The 21,838-nt window shown below is 36.5% G+C and overlaps 1 protein-coding gene across 1 annotated transcript; it reads right to left on the bottom strand.

Annotated features, from left to right (window-relative positions):
- Positions 1–6,842: 6,842 nt before the first annotated feature.
- On the bottom strand, positions 6,843–11,261 carry LOC126794800 (mitochondrial inner membrane protein OXA1-like). Its single transcript, XM_050521582.1, has 9 exons — positions 10,554–11,261; positions 10,246–10,336; positions 10,007–10,063; positions 9,585–9,643; positions 9,051–9,126; positions 8,833–8,964; positions 8,412–8,519; positions 7,638–7,692; positions 6,843–7,447 (listed from the first exon to the last, which is right to left on the bottom strand). The coding sequence occupies exons 1-9, from the start codon at positions 11,027–11,029 to the stop codon at positions 7,182–7,184; spliced, it is 1,320 nt and encodes a 439-aa protein (XP_050377539.1). The 5' UTR covers positions 11,030–11,261; the 3' UTR covers positions 6,843–7,181.
- Positions 11,262–21,838: the final 10,577 nt, after the last annotated feature.

Below are 21,838 nucleotides of genomic sequence, written 5' to 3'. Positions count from 1 at the left end.
GGGAGGTTTTGACTTGTGGGATACACGTTAAAGGATTGAGATTCTCTCCTAATACTATTTCTCCTAATATTATCTGATAAACAAATCTTGACCATCTATTATTAATTAATGGTCAAGATAAGCCCAGTGGTTAATAAGTGTCTCCAACCATATCACAGCCAGTTCTCTCTCTCATCCTCAACTCTTCGACAACGTACTGAGAGAAAAAATAAATTGGGATGCCGAGATGGACATCTGCCGCCGCCCATAAACCCTCGTCTCCGGCATCATCTGCAATTAGGATATTTGGTTTTTCTGCCCAAAAACCTGGAGACCCGAGTTCGATTCCTGGCGAAAAACCTTTTTACAATCTCTCTGGTGTTTTTCTGGTCATCTAAACAATATCACTCTCTACATCATATAACCAAAGGCATGGATTGGTGGCCAGTCATAAAGATGCAGCATTCACTTATACTTGATTGATTATAATGACCCAACTATTGGTTCGATGGTGTTCGGGATACCATGACATGGCTATTACACTGGTTTTTCAGTATCAAATTACTTCACGGTTGTGTTGGCCTACTGCAACTTCTGCTCGGTTTCTATCATTTACAAAACAATCGAGGCCATATAATTTGGAGCATCATTTCTCAGCTCCTAGGAACATCAATTATAGAATCCGTCATAATCCCACACTAAAAGGAAAGCACACGATCGAACAGAGTATTTGGGATATGAGAGAGAGAGAGAGAGAGAGAGAGAGAGAGAGAGAGAGAATTGGCTGTGATAGGGTAGGAGACATTTATGAACCACTGGACTCATCTTAGCCATTAATTAATAATGAATGGTTAAGATTTGTTTATTAGGCAATATTAGGAGAAATGGTATTAGGAGAGGATCTCAGTCCCACGTTAAACCGGGGGATTCTGGATTTGCGGGTTTTGGTTGAGATTTCGATGGTTTTGACGGTCGGATTTCGTCGTCGACTTTCATACGTTTCGTTAATGAAATCATGCCTGTGACGTGTTCCTATTTTTTTTAGCTCAATTATCAGAAAATTCCTATGGATTTGGGATAATCGGCTTAATTAACCAAAAATATATATTTCTAAAAGACAAAGGACATTTTGCTTCTTGAGTTGTACAATTTGTGACGCCATATTGCATTTGGTTTGGTTTATTGATACAACGTCTTTTGCAAGTATTGTTCTCCTCAAAAAAAAAAAATCAAGCCATTTAGTGAAGCTTCAAGCTTGTGATGACAAATCGGGACTCTAAAATAGTTTCCTCCTTCAATGTTCCATATTTCCTATATGTCATGAGCCTATGTCGTTTTCTCTCTTCTTTTTTCTCTTTTTGTTGCCACAGATTGTGTTGGCATTACTAGTTTTTGTATCATGATTCGAATTTTATTGTGTTGGTCTTTCGATCAAAGTCATCTGAACAATAAGTAACTTATGACATGTTTACTAATTTTGGAATATAACTCATCAAGAATGAGAAACTTAATGGATTTGGATGTGGAGATCTCAATTTCATTGACATGTTCACTTACAACATGGAATTATAATATATTATTTACTAATTACGATTGATGTTGTTTACCGGCCATCGGAATCAAATTAAAATTAATTTGATTACTAAAATACCTCTATATATATACTTATTTCTTCTACTTACCAATAGTGCTACTATGCTACACCAATTCTTTTGCCAACAAAACGACAAACAAGGTCACTACAAGAATTTTTTTCTTAGCACTCAATAAGACAAATATAATTTCAACTAGATTTCACCTATCGATCAAATAGTATGTAAATAAAAGAAAAAAATTGAGAAAATATTAGAGAAAGAGAAGAAGTTACCTTAAATACTCCCAAAGAATATATGTGGTTGTTTATTTTTGAGTTTAAGCAATACTATATATGTATATATATATATATATATATATCAATTTGAGTTGGACACTTTAGAAATATTTTCATTTACATTAGGGTAGTTTTAGTAACAAATATTTATACCTGAACTATTAGAGGAATTTATTCTGATACTCATCTCCCCATTTGGGTATCAAGTTAGGGAGTTTGTTAGGAATCAATTTCCTGATAAAAAGGTGAGACCCATATTAAATCTAATTAATTTATGTGTTAGTAAATAATCTAATTATATAAATCCGGAATCAATTAATATATTCTTAATTTCATTCTAAATTAGTAAACGTGTCATTAGTCCATTTAAATTACCACATTTTATGGAAAACTTACTCAACGAGTTAACTTCAAAATACTCTACAACCAAAAGAAGATCTGTAATATCAAAAATAAAGCTCCTTTGAGCAAGTTTGGTAGTTGTGGCCGTTGTCACAAATCTCAAAGGTAGATGGAGGCAAGTGACCGCAGCTCAATAACTAGGACCGAAAGAAGTACACGATGCTCGGTCCACAGTCCGGCCCACACCGTCGATATCCCTCCATTGAATTAGAACCTTCCAAACGGTGGACCGACTCTCGAAGTCTCTCTTCCTTCTCATCAATTTGGTAGCAACATATACTAACGACGCGTGTACAACATGCACTAACAGAGTTACAATTTGTTACCTAACCCCTAATTGCAAAATGCAAAAGCAGATTGTCAAGACCAAACCCAATTTTACCCCTGTTATCCACCCAAACTACACCGTTCCCGGTAACATAGTTTTCAACCATCACCATCGCTGCCATTCTCCGTCGCCGATTCTATCTCAGATTCTCACTTACCCTCGCCTGATCTTCGGCCTCTCCATGGCTAACTAGGATTCTAACTCTACCCAAAACTTGGCATCACTACTGTGCCATCCCGTAAATTTTGGCCGGTCAAAAGAAAGAAACAAACCTAAAGGCGCTAATGCCTCAAACATAATTAGATTGCTTGAAGGATCTTTTGTGGTTTCAGATTCTTTTGAAGTTGATTAATTGTTAATTAAGACTTGAACCATTGAAAACCTGAAGAGAACAAAGACATTGATGTGCAGAGAAGGGAGAAGGGGCGGGTCCGTGGGAGAAGGATAAAGGACATGATTCAATGTGTCAAAGCCTTGATAGAAATCATTTGTATCAATAAGCAGTTGACAATTCAATTCAGGAAAAATTCAATGTGGCCAAATCTACCTAGAGAAAGACTCCGCATGACTAATAATAAGCTGCCACATTTATTATAATTTTTTTGTTACACATTTATTATAATTTAAAGACCTTAACAAAACTTTTATAATTTTGTGAAAATCTTTCTAAATAATTTCGGCGCTACAAAAGAAATTTCTAAAAATTAATCCCTCACGTTTATACGTTGACATGTTTATAACCGCGTGATATGGTTACCTTTAGAGAGGTAGAATGATTAATATTTAAATGTTTACACATGCAATGCTGACCACTTGTTTGTCTCTGTCATTTTGTTTTTGTTATTTTAAATGATTTTGTAACTCAAAAAACATTTAAAAATATCATAGGTGCCCAAAAAATTCTGCAAAATTTTCTATGCGTTTCCAATACCGTGTTTTATCAACTCATGCAAATGTTTTTAGATAATTATGTTTGTATAACATAACTCTCAATAAGAGGGCATGGGGTACAATGAACTAAATGTGGATTAAGAGCCACACGTGAATTTTCTATTACAACCATAATACACTATAGCGATGATATCCTACGGTTAATCTTTTCAGATTTTATTTTCTTATTATAGTTAGTTTATAAACAGACGCATTTATATATAACCTAATATGAATGTTATGCAACGTTAGTAAGCACATTGTGATTCACGTGAGTAAATTTGATAAAATAAGATTTTGACCGTTGGATGTTATCAAGTTACTAAGATATTGATACAGTATGAAATTCACCAAATTTCGTAATCGTTTGGGTATCGATTTACCCGACAACCCTAATTTAAACACTACCCCTTAAGTGAAGCCGTGTCGCGCAATTAAAATTGTTTTAAAGTTTTTACATGGGTAGATAGAGTTAATTATCATGATTGTGTGGTAATTTTTGAAGAATTTTTTTAGAGTGTCAGAACTATTTTTTTAATGATTTTTAGAAAATGTTAGATAATTTAAAATTAACTTAAAGTCAAATAAAGGGACACGCGCCGCAAATCTGGCCGCTTATTTGTCTATGTCATTTTTATTTTAATTATTTTAAATAATTTTAAAATGTCATAATTACCCGAAAAATTCCGCAAAAATTTATACATTGCCAATACCACCCTCTAGCAATTGGTGCAATTGAAACTTTCCTGATTCATTCTAAGATTATAAGTATTTAAATTCAATACTTAATTCCATTTTGTGATTCATTCCAAAATTACAAGTGTTTACAAAATAAAATCTTTTTATAACTCAAAATGATTGACCACCTAAAAACCATATGTTGTCGTCTGCCGTCCTACTCCATTCATGGCATGCACTCCAAAACCCTCTTTCTCTAGTAAACTCAGCAAAAAATTCCAACTTTTAAGCTTTACCCCATCAAATAAAACTCATTACCAGTTTACCACTTTCCTTAGTCCTCACCATCATCTTCCTCCTCATCATCGCCGCTCACTCCCCCCTCCAACGTTGTGACTCACCAAATCTCCAAATCAAATCTAATTATCCATTCTCAAATCACTCATCAAACTCAAGGAGGCAAACCCGACAACATTTTCGATTTCACCAAAATCCCACATTTTGTGTGTTTTTACTAAGAATAAGAGAGGGAGTTAGATGTTGAAGAATTTAGAAATTAAAGAGGTTGTTGGGTTCTCAGAGAAAGATAAGAAATAGAGGGTGGTAATTGAAGAGTTGATGTTGAGAAGAACTAATAACTTTGTCAAATAAATTTACTTTTTTTGGTCTCTTAAACCCCTCAAACGGAAGACAAATTGTTGTTAGTCAAAGAAAAGGGATGGCCTCAAAGTTGTGGATGTGGTGATGCCAAGTCAGCAAAATTCAAGAAGGTGAACCTATATAGTCCTAAAAAAAATCCATTTTGCACACCTAAAAAGAAAAATATAGTCCTAAATTCCAGACCGAAAAAAAAGTGAAGATATTGGCTTTCCTAGTCAACTCAGGAAACCTATCTTGATGAGTTGTGCAAAACTCAAACACTGTGAGATCTTTTTATCTTTTTCCTAATCTTATATATTCTTGGTAAAGTTGTTTTATTTAGGAAGCGATAATGACTGATTGTGAATTGTTTTGGAAAAAGATAATCTTTTTATGTTGGTGGTTTTCAAAATATTATCTTTTCCTTGTTTAGGTGTGTGACTAAAGAAATAAATGAAACGGTTTCGGAAAATTATCTTTGTGATCAAGTTGATTGTTGCTATCATTTATGGGGGAGTCTGAGATTTAAGGATCTTAGACTTTGCCTCTATGTATAGCTGTGTTTGTTCTTTTGTGCATGTCACTGATTTAGCTGTATGCATCTAAGAGTGCTCAAAGGGTCTAGAACAATCTCATCTTGCATCATGTGTGCTCGTGTGCTTTTGTGAAGAACACTGTAGCTTAAAAGCATTGAGATGTCAATCAAAGAGTGAAGAGAGAACCTGTGTAGAGATCAAGACTGTGACAAAAAGTTCTTGTTCTCTTAAAGAGGTTGCAACTGTGATAAAAAGAGTTGCTCATCAAATCCTACTGTGTTAGAGTAGGTTGTTCTTGGTCTTAGTTGTGGTATAGAACTAAGGTGTCTAGAACAATAGCAGTGTTGTAGTGCTACTTGATGAAATCATTTGGTTGTGTTTTAGAACGAGACAAGTGTGATTGTAAAGGATTTTAAGTTAAATTCATTTACTAATCACAATGTCTTTTTCCCTCAAAGAGGCTTTTGCATTGTGGCTCAATTCTTGTGTTATCTAATATTTTGATGTTTGTTCTTGGTGTAATATATTGATTGAACGCTCCTAGGTACTTTTAAAATGATTCTCATAGGAAAGGTGTCGGTGCGGATGGACTCCTAATCGTCCAAGGGAATACATTATTTCCTTTTCTTGTTCTCTTCATCCAAATGAATACGTTAATGGTGGATAATGAATGAAGCAAATACATCAAGCAGTTGTGGGTTGTAGCAACCTTGGTCCATTCCAAACACGTTTGTTGAGATATGATCATCATAAACCGTTTCAAAAGCATAATCTTTCATTAATCGGCATTGTTTACAATAATATCTGCTCACCCTCATCAGCACTGTGGAGTAAAAACTACAAGAAGATCATATAATTTTCCAAATTTCTTATCAGGCAAGCAATACATCTTCATCATAGTTGGTTTGGTCACATTTCACATACCGATAATTTTGATGGGAATTGATATGTTTAGGTATGTAATGATTAGTTAGGGAAAAAAATTACTTTCGGCAACTCGATGATAGTTTGTTTACAACAATGTACCGACAACTAGAAACTGTTGGCTGCAATATTTCCCAAAAAAGGAAGAACCGCAGAGGGCTACAAGCTGTTATGGTTAGGACTCTATAAGACAAACCAGAAAGGGATAGCTGATATGTTTTGACTTGAGATTGGTAGATGGAAGTTGAAGTGAATTAAAAGGAAGAGAGCATGGCATTGAAATCTTGTTAATCTGATAATGGGGTCCTGAAAGGAGGAGGAGAAAATTTAATTAGAGCTGGGTCTAGATTGAAGAAGAGGAGACTTGCCAAACAGCAGAATAGCTGTTATTGTGGTCCTAAAACGTCAGAGACAAATGCAGGGTCTTTTTCTTCATTTTTGTTAGTAATAGTCGTGTTAAGAATAAAGAAAGGGAAGGAGCATGAGTTGATGGAATGGAAAAGATAAGCTCATAGGAACACACTCAACACACCACCACAAGTTTTCAAGAAAACAAACTAATTCGATGATGTATAACTTGATTTTATTTTTTACAATAAAATGGGGACCTTGACAATTCATCCATAGTAAGATACAGAAAAAACACCTCCCTCAACCAGAGTAGTTGAGCACTTCCAGTTTCACCAAAATTCTCCAGCTTTTCCTGTAAAAATTTCAGGCAGTGATACCTTCCATACTGTTTTGTCTGTTTATTATAACCCTAAACCCAAAAATTCTCTCTTGGTAAGATACATATCAAGTCATCGATGTAAAGAATATGATATAAAAAAATTTAGGCAGTGAAACCTCATCAATGGTGATGCTATTGGTTGACCTAGTAAAACTAGCAAATTCTCTACCTCTTCTTGTTTCTCTTTTTTCCCTTTACTTTTTTCTCTAAACTTTTAATCCTTTGACTGAGATCTGATGTCGACGATGTTCTCCGATCTTGAATCTTCGCTGGTTGAAAGGCTGATGAGGCGGCCTCTGAGGTTGCAGCCAGCTGTTTCATCTGTGAAAATAGTGAGAATGCAGATTGTTGTGATCCCTGTGGTGACGGAGGAGGAGGAGGAGGCGGGTCAGGAAGACCCAGTTTCTTCTTCACAACAGGATTTTTAAGTGCTGAAAACAAAATGTGGAATCATTTATTAGTTGAAAAGTGTTATCAGTGGAGAATTTTTGTGCATGCACAGATAATGTGCAAATCACTTCCCAGAAAAGAGACTGAACTGGGGGAAAGAAGGAAAAGAGGATGGAGGGAGGATGTGGGAAAGTTCCACTGCTCATAAACTATATTAAAAAAAGGACTCACCAATTCCATATCCAAGCGAAAACAAGTTGGATGTAACCCAGTAACAAAATATGGCCTGCAGAGTTGATAAGAACAAGTAAAGTTTTCATTAGTCTGACTTCAATACACTATTTTGCTTCACAACTTTGGTTGACGGTATAAAAATGAAACCACACAACTCAATAAGAGATAATACAAAATCTTCTATGAAGGTAGCTATGTTCATTAATAAAAAGGTTAAAGAAATATTATACAACAGATACCAGAATTGACACCACTACAACCTTAAAAAACATGCAACAGTTCAAGACTTGTATCAGACCATTTCGTGACTCTCCAGCCTTATGGAACTAAGTGCCATATGGTTGAAGATGGATTGGCCTTCGGAATATATTGGCATTCACACAAATTAGTATTATTATTCTAAATTTTTTTTTTAAGTAGAAGGCATACACATTTCAATAGCATAACTTCCAACAGAGATTGACCAAAGGCAGTATATATAGCAACTGAAGCATTTCATACTATCTAGATATGAACATAACACACAGCCAATTCATTGAATTCAATGGGCAGTGCAAGATGCTTTGAGAACATAAATTACAACACACACCACTCTTGGTAATTGAACCCTGGAATCAGCCTCCACCCTGGTTTCAAGGAGGAGGAGGTGCCATTAGGTTCAGATCTCCTGCCTTGACAGCGCAAAGCTTAATTCATATTTATTCTAAAAAGGACCGGAAAGATGCGCATACAGCATATGTAGTGAAAGAAACAAAATATCAGCCAAAGTACCTTCGGAAAGCTCATGGTAAATGGAACTGTAAGAATAGCCATCCCTCTTGAGATATTCTTCATGGTTTTAGCCATTGGATTTCCCTCCATACCTTCTAGCATATTGGACTAATGAACAAAATAAACAATTTAAGTCATAACTTTGGTTGAAACAAGCTTCTCACCAAAAGATGCAACCTCCTCACAACAAAAAAGAGTAACATAAAATGAACAAATGGAAGTACACCTATTTTTTTTTCTCAACTTTATTGGTGATTTTACAAGGAAAGAAAATGCTGAATTCGGATCTATACCTATGCAAACTCACTCTAATATAAGTTAAGGAAAGATTTTAGAGCGCAACTGAGTGTTCGACAAGCATGTCGCTATTTCATCATGGAAAACCGAACAAAATTTGAAACTACGGTTAGAGAAAAGCTACCTCCACTGTTATTAAGAATGTCAATCCTGCCAAAACTGGAAAAATGTACATATGATCAGGAGTTGTCAGATCAACAAACCAAAAGACACCACCTTCTTTAAACGATGGCACTTTCTCTGCCATGTTCGATATCTGCCAAACAAATCTAGTTGAGACAATGAAAGCCCAAGTCTAGAATCAGACTTATATGCTGGAAGCTTTTAAGATAGAGATCTTACTGCTAGAAAAAAGCTGATGAAGATAGGGCCTTGAATAAAGAGTCCCTTCAGTGGAGTTAAAGGAGTACAGCCATATCTGCAAAATCAAAATTAATCTACAGAAATGAGAATGATTGGGAAAGAAAGGTTTCGTAAATGAGAAAATGGTATATGCAGAAAGATTATAGGTTTTCTTGAAAAAAATCAATACACACGCATCTCATGATGTTAATACATTCAAGAAGAATTGAACAATCAAATTCTTTCCAGGCAACATTAAAGTAAACAAAATCTCTCATGTGATAAATGGCAACCCAAGTACAACCAAAGTAAGGTGAAACTAAATCAAAGGCTTTGCATTGCCAGCCAACAGAAGGGAAGCTCAATAGAAAGCAAATACAATAGAATCTCCAATTGCTTCATAAAATTGATGAAAATTACTTTGGCCAAAACATTTGTGTTCTTCAACATCAAACAAGTACATGCGATGAAGATTTAAAAAAAGTGTAAATTTCTGCAGATACTCTACCCTAACACCAAGTAAAAGTCGCTTACTCTTTGAATAGCCCCTTTACTTTCTGTTGATATTCAATCCTAGCTTGGACATCCATACCCTGATAAAGATATAAGACAATTGATAAATCCCCTCGCGCATTCCTACTATAATCGTAGGGACAGCTCAGTATATCCAGTATTTTCCTTGGTTTGAGCATAAAATGCATACCAGAATCATTCTAAAGCATCTTACTGGTAATTATTCACATGATCAAGGGAAAGCATAGCAAATCATAACAAGAACAAAATCTAAACTAGCAGAAAGACAGCAGAGTTGCTAAGTTGTAGTTGTATTTCATTATCAGTATTTTATCAGGCATTATGCATTAAAGAGTGGATGGTGTGGTAATGACGGGACGAGTTAAGGCATGAAAATGTAAAGTTTATAAGCAAGAGCTTAACACAAGAATCAGGCATCATACATTGCTTTCCTTGCTTTCCATCTCTTCCTTAAGTTTCTCTAGGCGTGGCTTCATGAGCTGCAGAAAGTGACACCAACAACAAGAAGTCTCAATTAGAACAGACAGTCGTAAACGTAAAAACTACTTCATCTAGAATTTCTCACTCAAAGTGAGAGACATAAGGCACGAAAAGGTGGCCGACATGATTGATATAATTAGAAAACTTTAACAGAAAATACACCACCAGGAACAAAACTTACAGTGAGCTTTGCTGATGATTTCATTTGGTTCACAAGAAGCGGAGCCGTGAGCGTTCGAATCATAAGAGTTGTTACCACTATGGCAGCCCACCTGAAACAATAAAAGAAACAGAACTAAATACCTTCACTATGCAATCCTAAACCAGATTACCCTCTAAATGCTGCACAACTCTAAAGATTAACTTCAGAATTTGTTCTCATCTAAACTTAAATGCAAATTTCACATTGATTTCTCTACATTCACAGAGAACTCATAAAACAAAGAAAACTAAGAATCCAAAAATCAGATACTAAAACAGCTATCTAACCAGTCCATTCCAGCAGTAGTATGAACATAATCAATCAAGTACTGCAAGCCCTTCACCGGCAACCAAGAATCAGCCGCCGCAATCGCCACCTCATTCACCGCCGGCAGCTGCGAAGTCACAGCTTCCGTCAGAATATCCGGCACATCACTAAACACCCGACCAACATTCTCCGACCCTCCCCCACTCGCCGTCGACATGTTCCGACCGAACCCGAAAGCAGCCGGCGACAAAAGCAGAGCATTCGAAATCCTCCGGTTCTGATTAAATCCACCCAAGCTTGAAACCTTATGATCCAAAGTGCTTCCAAAGAAGCGCTTTTGCGTCAGGAAATGATTGGTATATGGGGAAGGAGAGGAGGGTTCCAAAACGACGTCGTTGTCGTTGTCGTCGTGGAGAATGTGAGAGAGGCAGGGATGGTGCTGCCTTCGCCGAGCTATGATGGTTGCTCTGGACGAGAGGCCTCGCCAGTAAGCCATGTGGGTCTCTCAGTTCAAATCGATTGGGTGAAAGATTGAATCTTTAAAACCCTAAACAAAACCCAGAAGAAAAATATGGATCATGAACCTGGTTAGAGTTTGAGTTCCATGATTGTGGGAACATTGGGACCGAACGTGAGACAGTCGGAGGTTTGTATCGGACTTTAAGATGAGCTGGGGTTTAGTAGATGAGGCTGATGAGCTATGGCGGGTTCTTAGATTCGTGAGAGGCGGTTTTAGTTGTACTGTAACTGGGTGACTTCCTGCTTTTAATTGCTTAAAAGGGTAGACCGGTCAAAGTGCACTAGAAAATGTTACTACAAAAGGTTTTTTTTTTTTTTTAAAGAACTTTCCCTACAAATTTATGTAATATTGCGTTTGGATAAAGAAATTATTAAATTTATAGGAGTTTATAAATAATAGTATCTTAAAATCCATCAATCTGAAGTTTACGAATTCTACTGTTTATTCATATTTATGTGAAACTTGAAATTTATGATAGATTAATAAAGTTTGAAATAAATTAAAGAGATGAATTATAAAAAAATATTGTTTTGGAAAGATAATTAAACACTGAAAAAATGAATTTGCAAATGAAAAATATTTTGTGGGGAATTCAAGTGTGGAATTTAAACAACGATTTCCTTATTTTTTATTTTCCAAATAAATCTAGAATTTCCAATTTATAGTTGTCAAACGAGGGAATTTTATGTGTACTCTTCTAACTATCGCTCTACCAGGGTTCCTCTCTAGCGGAGGCGAAAAAATCTTCAAATTTTATGGTGGTGGCCACAAAAACCTTCTACCCTTGCGTCCTTGTGCTTGGGTTTGTCACTTTCCTTATATTTCTTTGTTGTGTTTTTGAATCCGGACTTACTTCGACTTTGTTGGTTTTAGTAGTTGATTGGTGGTGGCGTTTTTGAGCCCCCTTCCTGGATCCTTGGTGGTGCCCAAGGATCTCGTTCTCTGGTGAGTTTTCGCTGACTGGTGTTGGCATTTTTGGCCATGGTGGGCTTTGTGCATCGTGGTTGGCGGTGTACTGACGGTGATGAATTCTTCTATGGCCACTGAAGTGGATCGGCGGGGTTTTGACAGGTTTGTTCGAGGAGGAAGAACTCTCTTGAAGTTCTGGGAGGGTTCGAATTATTTGGATCTTGGGGGGCTTTCTTAGTTTCTTCCTTCTTTTTCGGATGTGAGACTCAAATCCGACTTGGATTCAGAGAGATGGCTGGTGGTTCTGAATCTGGTGACTTAGGTTACAACGATAGAGGTTGGAAGCCGAGTTGGAAAAGCGTGTTGTTGGTGGTGATGATTTCAGCTTTTCGAATCTTGGGGGGGGGATTGCTTTCCGGCAAGGATTGGTGGTGGCGGTTGAGAATGGGATTCTCTTTGGACCAGAGGGCTGGATCTGGACTCGTGGGGCTGCTCAAGTGTGGGCTCCACTACTAGTATGGATTTGGTTGGATTGAGTCTTTATGGCTCATTTTGCACTGGCTTAGTTTGAGTCGCGTCGCAGTGTTACAATGATATAGTTGTTAAAATTTATTGTGTCTTCTACATTATTTGTAATTTGTGTTCTTGTACTTCATGACCATGAAAAAGTAGGTGAATCTTGGCTTTGTTAGCTAGTGTTCTTCTCGGGAGTGCTAGTGGTTACTAGCTTTTCTAGGGATGTCTTGGTTAGTTGAGTCAGAGGTAGCTCTTTTTGTCCGCATTGAGGTGTGTTATCTTTGTTCTACCTACTGAAATACAAATGAGTTGGCGTTTGATTAAAAAAAAAAGGAAATTGTCTTTTGAAATTATAAAATATTCACTTTTAATTAAATTCCAGTTTTTTTTTCCCTCATCCAAACACACCCTAAAATTGACTGAAAGTTTCAACACTCGATGAAATACTAGTGGAGATTTAGAGCTCAAATATAATCTTGATAAAAAAGAACAAATCTATACTATAGAGTATATACATATATATATATACGGATTTTCTCAAATGCGGAGGTCCGCACCAATGATTTTGGTGCGGATTTTCATCTTTGTACCACTTTTTGATCGAATTTTCTCATCTCCACCGTCTAGTATCTAGATAATATTGTGTAGATCATCTCTGCAAAATTTCAGCCAATTTGGTAATCGTTAAGGCTCTCAAAATCGAATAACAAATGGACGGACCGAATTCTGTCGAACATGAACCGTTCATATTTTTAACAGAAAAACGCAATTTTGAGGGCCTTAACGATTACCAAATTGGCTGAAATTTTCCAGAGATAATATACACAATATTATCTAGATACTGGACGGTGGAGATGAAAATATTTGATCAAAAAGTGGTAAAAAAATGGAAATCCACACCAAAATCTTGGTGCGGACCTCCGCAGCCAAGAAGGACTATATATATATATATACAGTCCCTATCCAAAGTGAAGGTTCACTCTGAAGTTTCAGAGTGAAGTTCCAATTTTGGCATACTTTTCGGTCAAATTTTTTCACCATAAGTGATTCAATATTTAGATATGCTATTCAAGATCATCTCTATAAAATTTCATCCAATTTGACAATGATTTGAGCTTTCAAAATTGAGATTTACACGAACGGTTCACGTTGAACAGTTTTAATTCATTCATTGATTTAATTTAATTTCAATACCTTAACGATGTCCGAATTAGATGAAATTTTGTAGAGATGATCTTGAATAGCATACCTAAATATTGAATCGCTTATACTGAAAAAATTTGACCGAAAAGTGTGTCAAAATTGGAACTTCACTCTGAAACTTCAGAGTGAACCTTTACTCTGGATAGGGACTATATATATATATATATATATATATATATATCTATTCGATTAAAATCTAATGTGGTTTCTTGTTCCAACACATTGGGTGGTTTTCATTCCATTAATCTATTTGTAGCAATAATTAATCACCATGTTTGATTGATTAGATTTCGTGGAGATGGTATGATCTTGAAATTATATATTAGTAAGAGATCCCGCAGAAGGTACTAGATTAAACGAGTATGTGTGTATTACTCTCATTGCAATTTATATGTTGAAATTCTATACATGGTGTATATTTTCATTTTGCAGCAACTCCATATTGCTTATTGACCGAAAAGAACCACATTTATTTACTATTGCCAATATACTCGAGCTGGCCAGTCTTTGGAACTCCTCGACTTTAACCCTACTTGTTGATCCTGTACAAACAAGCGGAAAAACTCGTCAGTACTATTTTCTTTAGAGAACATGATTAATAACAAAAGTAGTGAAAGAACACATGATCAACAGAGGGTTGCGGTGTTACTCAGAACAATCCATGTCGCCGGAGATTGCTGGTATCTTCAGTTTGACGCCACAAACAGTGGGAAGAGCGGCAAATCGAGGCAAATCAAAAGGAGTCAGCAGCACGGAGGCCTTGATGCATTCACATTCATCCTTAATGTTAGGCAAAGCGCTGAGTGTTGTCAGACCATTGCAGCAAGACTTCGTTGGACTGTCCTCGCGGCCCGGGTTCTGCACCAGGTAGGGAAGGCAGGGATCTATTGTCCTGAGGATTGACACACAGTCGGGTGCACCCATGGCGGACGAGGAGACGAGTACAATTACCAAGAAGGCTGCGATCATGGTTAACTGAGACATGTTTGGCCTGATATTAATGATGGCAAGAATTCACAAGTTGATTGCAAGCTTATGATCGAAGTAGCTAAGATCGATGGGTAATGTGTTGCAATTGTATAAGCTTAAAAAGGCGTGTGTTACTAGCTGTAGTTGTTAGCTTGATCATCACGTCAATCTCATGCTCCGAGTATAGGGATTGTTGTTAAGACTGAAGACCTGTATTGTACGCTGGAATTTTGGGGTCACACTCTTCCTTCACTGCTCATTAAAAGAAAGAGAAGCAAGTGATAATTTCAGACCACAAAAAAATCTGGTTGAGCTACATGTATAGTTTGGTAAAAAGTTTGGGCCCAAATGCCTCATGCAGCCCAATTAGAGGGTGAGAATCTAATATCTACACTGAAAAGTGGAAATCCACACCCTAAAGTCCTAAACACCCATATACACCTTTCATGTGTGTTTTGACTTTTGATGCACATATTCCTGCAAAGTGCAAATAGAGAAAGAGTCCGAAAAACATTAGAGTTGTCATCGGGGACTTATATTTTCATCCAGCGCTCTGGTGGATTCCGATAAAGAGGGCGCGTCGGGTTCTTTCTAAGCCACCGTATATGCAACTAGTATGAAAATAATGGTTGCAGTCTAATACAGATAAATACAAAGACAATTTTCAAATATAATATATTAATATTTAATTATAGATTCGTAATCTTTATTATTTTATTAATTATATATTTGTAGGTGTTGTAGGGAAAATGAAATTGGTTTTACTCATCTCATTGATGATCCCTTTTATATAGGGGTCATGATTACAATAGAAGCAAATGATAATTACAATGGTAATTAAGGCTACATAATGGTGATTGATCTGTTACATTCGTTGACCATAAACGTTATAACTCATTATTTTATTTACTTTAACGAAGGCACACTAATGGTGTTTTTCCTTCAACACTCCCCCTTATGCCGAGTTGAATATATAATGGTGCATAAGGTGTTGTCTCATTAAAAACATTATCAAGTAACAAAACCCAATGTGAGAAAATAAAATCTTGGTCTAAGGGAAAAGTGCACAATGCACATATGACATTTGAGATTAAAATATATGTGCTAAACTCCCCCTGATGTCTGCACCTCCCCCTGATCTTTATATTAATCGTGTGAGTTTTGATAACTTTTGCATATTTACTTTAAGCATATCTGACAACGTAGATATTGTTCATCTTTACCATGTTGTATTCTCTTTTCTGTATAGGGACTAAATAAGCCTAAACTTTTAGGTATTGTTATTGCGTGGGTGCAAAGCTATACAACGAATGAGAGGTCAAGTCTTGCATATTGTGTTAAGTGCAATGATGCGTCTCTGCACTTGTATAGGGAATCATATTTCCCAACACTCACTCGTCATCTTCCATTTAGACGAAGACGGGTCTATCTTTAAAGAATTTGACTGATCATGGGAGTTATATGAGCCTCACTTTTAACATTTAGAGTGCTTGAAGGCGATTGATGGTTAATTATCAATATTACAGTCCTCAAAATCCATTTTAAGACTGTGTTTTCCCAATGATCTTTTTCATTCTTGACTTAGGATTTACAATGGTGACATTTTTTTAGTTCATCAAAAGACTGTGCAAATCTATATTGAATACGCAGTGACATAATTCATCTGATCCCTATTCAAAATCAAGTATTTACTTCGTGCACGTTTCAATTCCTTTTGTAGCGTAACGTGGTCTAGTACCATTTCTTGGGTGAATAAAGTCTATTCTATGACTTTCATGTATATCTCTTAATTTCAATCTCACATAGAGATATCTTGTTACAACATTCAAGAGCTGCATTTGTCAGTTTTTCGGAAATTACCAAACTGATATAGTAGTGGAGTGCAATGACACCCATTATGAGAATATCTCATTGTGGTTAATTACAAATGAATATTTTCTCGTATTCGATTCAAGTGCGTTTAGTGAGAGACATTGCGCCATAAGGTGAGTCTATACTCTTAATTCTCATACGCATCCTAATAAAGATATATGATAGGGTTTACACTTGCGGTGTTGGCTTCACCTGCCCAAATACCTATCTCTTTGCTAGTGAACTTTAGTTCATGCTGGATCGCTTCTTTACATTAGGCCAAAATTACTACGTTGGTATTTCTCAACGAAGTATAGTTCGATATCAAGACTCAATATCATACATCCTCATGTGGTTTGTATTTGTAGATATCTCTGTATTTGCAAGGATTTGTTCTAACATCTGAGGCGTCCCCCAGCGATAACCAAAATCTAGGAATTCTCATGAAGCGGATTTGAGATTATGGATCAATGGATCCAATTGTGCCAAACTCGCTTTCTTCCTTTAATCGAGCATATATCGAACATAAGGTGGTCTCCCCCTCTTCCTTGGAGAGCCACGGCCTATGACACTATTTATGCCACTTTATGGTGTCAACATGCCACCATCTATGGCGGCAACGCAATGCCCAATTGCTTTTGGGTGGCGTCATGCCCTCTTCTTAGGACATTAAACTTTGCAAGCATATTTGCAGCTAATATCTGTGATCTCATCACTTTGTGCAATAGTGGGGATCAAGATGAGACACAATGGGGACAAACCACGACAATTCATGTCGTTCCACTTGAACATTCTTTGTTCTTATCTCCCCGTAACAACGGGAAGACTGTCTCATCAAAGTGATATTCCACATATCTAGCGGAAAAAGAGATCGCTTGTCAAAGTTGCAATATAGCGGACTATCTGGATGCTTGTCTCCAATAAGACACGTATTCACATTAATTGGCTTCACCATTATGCGATGTGGCGTCGCCATTTGACACATAGGTTAATCTGGTTAGATTCAAGGATTGTAAATCCGTGTCAATCCTGGCGAGCTCAAATATTTCAATCCTTTGATATTTTTGATTGTAAGTTCATTTACAATGATGATGGTGATGGTCTGGCATACGTGAATGAGAGGTATTTGCAAAAATTACATTACCGTAAATGGAAACATTAGTGCACATTACCACTATCAAGACTATTATTATAGTCGTTTTCTGTGAGACCAAGTGGGTTTGTATTTAATATAAACAACATTTGTTTTAGTAGTGAATGATGTGATGACACGTGACCAGCGTGTTGACACATCAACCAACACCATAAATTATTTAAAGTGTCTGCAAGTTGGTTGAATTAATCCACATAATTTTTGTTGGATTCAATGTACTTTATGAACATAATGAGAATGCAAGTGTCTTTTGCATAAGATGGTCTCAATCCTTATTTCTTTAGTGGACATGCTAAGCAATCAAATTTTGATAATAAGCATAGCATGTAACATGCACAATATTCAGATAGTACTTTGCTCACATAACATATATAATTTCATTTATATGAATGCAATTTAATAAAAGTGGCAACACTAATTTAGATCTTACTTGCAAGTTTGCCAAATAAACTGCAAATCAAGTTATTCTCGATCTCATAAGTACACGTTGCTCGTCACATAGTTATGAATATATCACATGCAAAAATAACAATATATACATGATTAGTCACTTTAATCATATATATGTGATTTAATCGAATTTAATTTACCTTCCACAAATAACTTTCCAATTTATTGATTTAATTACTGATTTAACTTGTACCATTTAACTTTTGGAAGAAAGACTAAATCAGGGAACGGTAATTATACGAGAAAATTATTTACCAAAAGAGTTACAAACCCAGGAAATCTTTCTCAGCCAACCCGTATTTAGGGATTCGACCCGGTTGGAACCGTCTCCTCCGAATAGGGGTGGCACTTCAGACCAAAAAAAACCGAACCGAATCCAAAAAAAAATCGAATCGAACACAAACTGAACCAAACCTAACCGAATCAATCAGTTTGATTTCCGGTTTGGGCACATAAGAAACTGAACCGAACCGAAAAACCTAACTATTCATAAAACAATGTCGTTTTACGTTTATCTTAAAGAATATTTAATTTGATTAATGTGATTTTAGGTTTATATAATATATAATTATATATTTCTCTTTTGTAGTGTTACATATGTATATATAATCATCTATATATATATATATATGTATGCCCATATATGTATGTTTCAAATAGGTTTGCTAAAACAAATATATATATATAAGCGGTTGTGTAATTACTAAAACATTTACATTAGGTTTAAAATAAAACTATCGCATTATGAAGCGGCTATATAAAGAAAAATTTGCAGGATCGATCGACACCAGCCGATCTGATCGGTATATATATTTAGTGACCCTATAAAAATTTCATCTGATTCGGACCTCGTTTGACCGTCGGCATTTTCGGTAAATCGAAAACACCACTAATATGCTCTTAGGGAGGACCTATTACAAATATGCGAACGCCGAAAGACGTTTGCATATCTGAAATCACCTAATTTTTGTTAACTATTGTGTGTGGGCGCACTGAAAAAATTTATTTGGCAAAGCCCCGGTCATTGGGGTTTCAATATGTCAAAACACTTTTTTTAGTTGACCGTTGGTACGAACGGTCAAACCATGTCCAAAATGGACGAAATATTTACGGGTTCCTTAAATATATATACCAATCACATCTACTGGTGTCGATCGACCATATTTCAAATTGGAGTTGTCGATCGCCAAAGTGTCCACTAATGTATCATAACTTTTATATTAGGTTTATAATAAAATATCACATTATGAAACGACTATATGAAGGAAACTTCTCGGAACTGATTGACACCATCCGATGTGATCATTATATATATTTAGTGAGCATTTTAAAATTTCATCCAATTCGAACCTCGTTTGACCGTCAGAATTTTCGGTAAACCAAAAACAACATTAATATGCCATAAGGGGGGACCCATTATCAAAATGCGAATGTGGAAAACTGTTTACATATTTGAAATCACTAAATTTTTGTCATCGATCGTGTGTGGTCGCAACGAGGAAACTCATTTGGAAAAGCTCCGATCAATGGAATTTTATTATGTGAAAACGCATCTTTTTTAGTTAACCGTTAGTATGAACGGTCAAACCATGTTCAAAATGGATAAAATTTTTACATGGTCCCTAAATATATATATCGATCACATGTATTGGTGTCGATAGATAATATTTCGAAACTAGAATTTATTTGTGACTTTTTTTAGAATATTTTATAATAATTCTTTTATTGTTTAAAACCCTTAAATTAGAGTATTATATTTTTTTTCATATACAAGCCCACAAGGCCCGTTGACGAGCCCCAGATTCAGTCCGGTTAAAAAAAAAGCTGAAAACACCGAACCGAACGGTTCGGTTTTTCAGTTTGGTCTATCGGAGAACCACGAAACAAACCGAACCGAAGTTCAATTTCAGTTAGGTTTCCGGTTTGAGCCCAAAACCGAACCGTTTGGACCGAATTCTATCTCTATCCTCCGACATCTGGTGCTGACGGTGCCGACCCATATTGGTTCCCCACCCAGTTCTGCTCCTCCCTGTGGCGTTAGATCACGCCGGTTCGAGCCTGTAGCGGTGGATCGGTGCGGCTTGACCGGTGGACAAATCTTGAGCCGATCTCGAACTCGTTAGTTTAATGTCCTCAATATAATTGGATTGGCGTCCCATCAACATTTGAAGGTTCTACCTTCGTCATAGGTCCTCCCCGGTTTGAGCTCGCCATGGTAGATCGAAGGAGTCAGTGGCGGTAGGATCAAACTCATCGGATCTGTGTGTGGGCTCCAAGGAGGGGGCCACGATTGGGTGGCGTCGCAACATCATATGGTCCCAGATCCTTGTCGCCTCGGTTGGGACGTTGTGAGGGTATCCATGAAGGTGTGGGGCTGCTATGATGAGAGGCAGCTAGCGTCGCTGGTCTGGGCATAGTAGACGGGGCAGATTATAGAAGATGGGTGCCCAGAGAGAATATCTGGGTGCCCTGAGGTAGGCAGCTGTTGCTTTCACCGGAGGGAAGGGGACATCGGCAGTGAGAAATTCTATGGTTTTTTTCTTTCTCTTTGGCTTATTTACTCAGATCTAAAGTAAAAGTGCTGATAACGTGTTGTAAAGAAAATGGAATTGGTTCTACTCATCTAATTGATAATCCCCTTTATATAGGGGTTAAGATTACAATAGAAGTAAATGGTAATTACAATGGTAATTAAGGCTATATAATAGTGATTGATCCGTTACATCCGTTGACCATAAACGTTATTAACTCATTCCTTTATTTGCATTAACAAAGACACACTAATGGTGTTTTTCCCTCAACAGTAAGATATTATTTTACTTTTAAACTAAGATTGGGAAAATTAGAAAAATGTATCATCTCCCATCATTAATTAGAAAAAAATCATCACTTATTTTCTAATTATAAAAATGTCATCTCAATTGACTATAAAAATTAGAAAATAGTCAACAAAATTAGAAAAAGTCACTTTTTAAATATTTTCTGGACTGTTTTGTCATTTCTTTACTCTTTTTTATTTTTTTTCTTCTAATTCCGACCATAACTTTGTCGTTCGGCGATGAATTTGAGAGTGGTTGGTACCGTTAGAAAGGTCTATTTCTTCTCTTTTATTTGATACCCTACCCACTCCGAACTGACCACCGTACAAGGTGCATTAACCCTCGCAAGGGCTTGCCGTCGTCGATGGGGGTGTTCCAAGTAAATTTTTGGCGAAACCAAAATTCAAGGTTTTGTAATTCTAGTCATTCTCTTTATTCTAAGCATATTCATACTAATATCCTTTAAATTTTAGCATAATTTCGCATATTTAGATTTTTCCTCTAGGCATGTCACACCTAATATTACATTACCTATCACACCAGCTGTCACACGGCTCTCACATTACCTATCACACCCGTTGTCACATCTGTTGTCACACTACCTATCATACCCGTTGTCACACCTGTTTTCACACTAATTGTCACACTACCTATCACACTTTTTGCACATGTGCTGTCACCCAACCTATCATACTTATTGTCACACTAACTGTCACACTACCTATCACACTCGTTGTCACACCCCATGTTACATTACCTGTTACACTTGATGTCACACTACCCATCACACAACTTTCACATCTCATGTCACACTACCTTTCCCATGGATTTAGCGTTTAGAAAATTTTAAGGTTAAAGTGTTTAACATTGTCACATAACATATCACACCACATGGGTATAAAAAAACGCGACGCT

The sequence above is a fragment of the Argentina anserina genome, chromosome 5 (assembly GCF_933775445.1).
Source record: "Argentina anserina chromosome 5, drPotAnse1.1, whole genome shotgun sequence".
NCBI lineage: Eukaryota > Viridiplantae > Streptophyta > Magnoliopsida > Rosales > Rosaceae > Argentina > Argentina anserina.
Note: the sequence above shows the minus strand (reverse complement) of the source record. Positions and strands in the feature narration are given on the sequence as shown.

Coding starts and splice junctions, on each gene's coding strand:
- LOC126794800 (XM_050521582.1), bottom strand. CDS start 11,029: ATGGCTTACTGGCGAGGCCTCTCGTCCAGAGCAACCATCATAGCTCGG. Junction 9,127..9,584: donor GTAAAGGGGCTATTCAAAGA/GTAAGCGACTTT, acceptor TTGATTTTGCAG/ATATGGCTGTACTCCTTTAA. Junction 7,693..8,411: donor TTACCATGAGCTTTCCGAAG/GTACTTTGGCTG, acceptor TCAACTCTGCAG/GCCATATTTTGTTACTGGGT.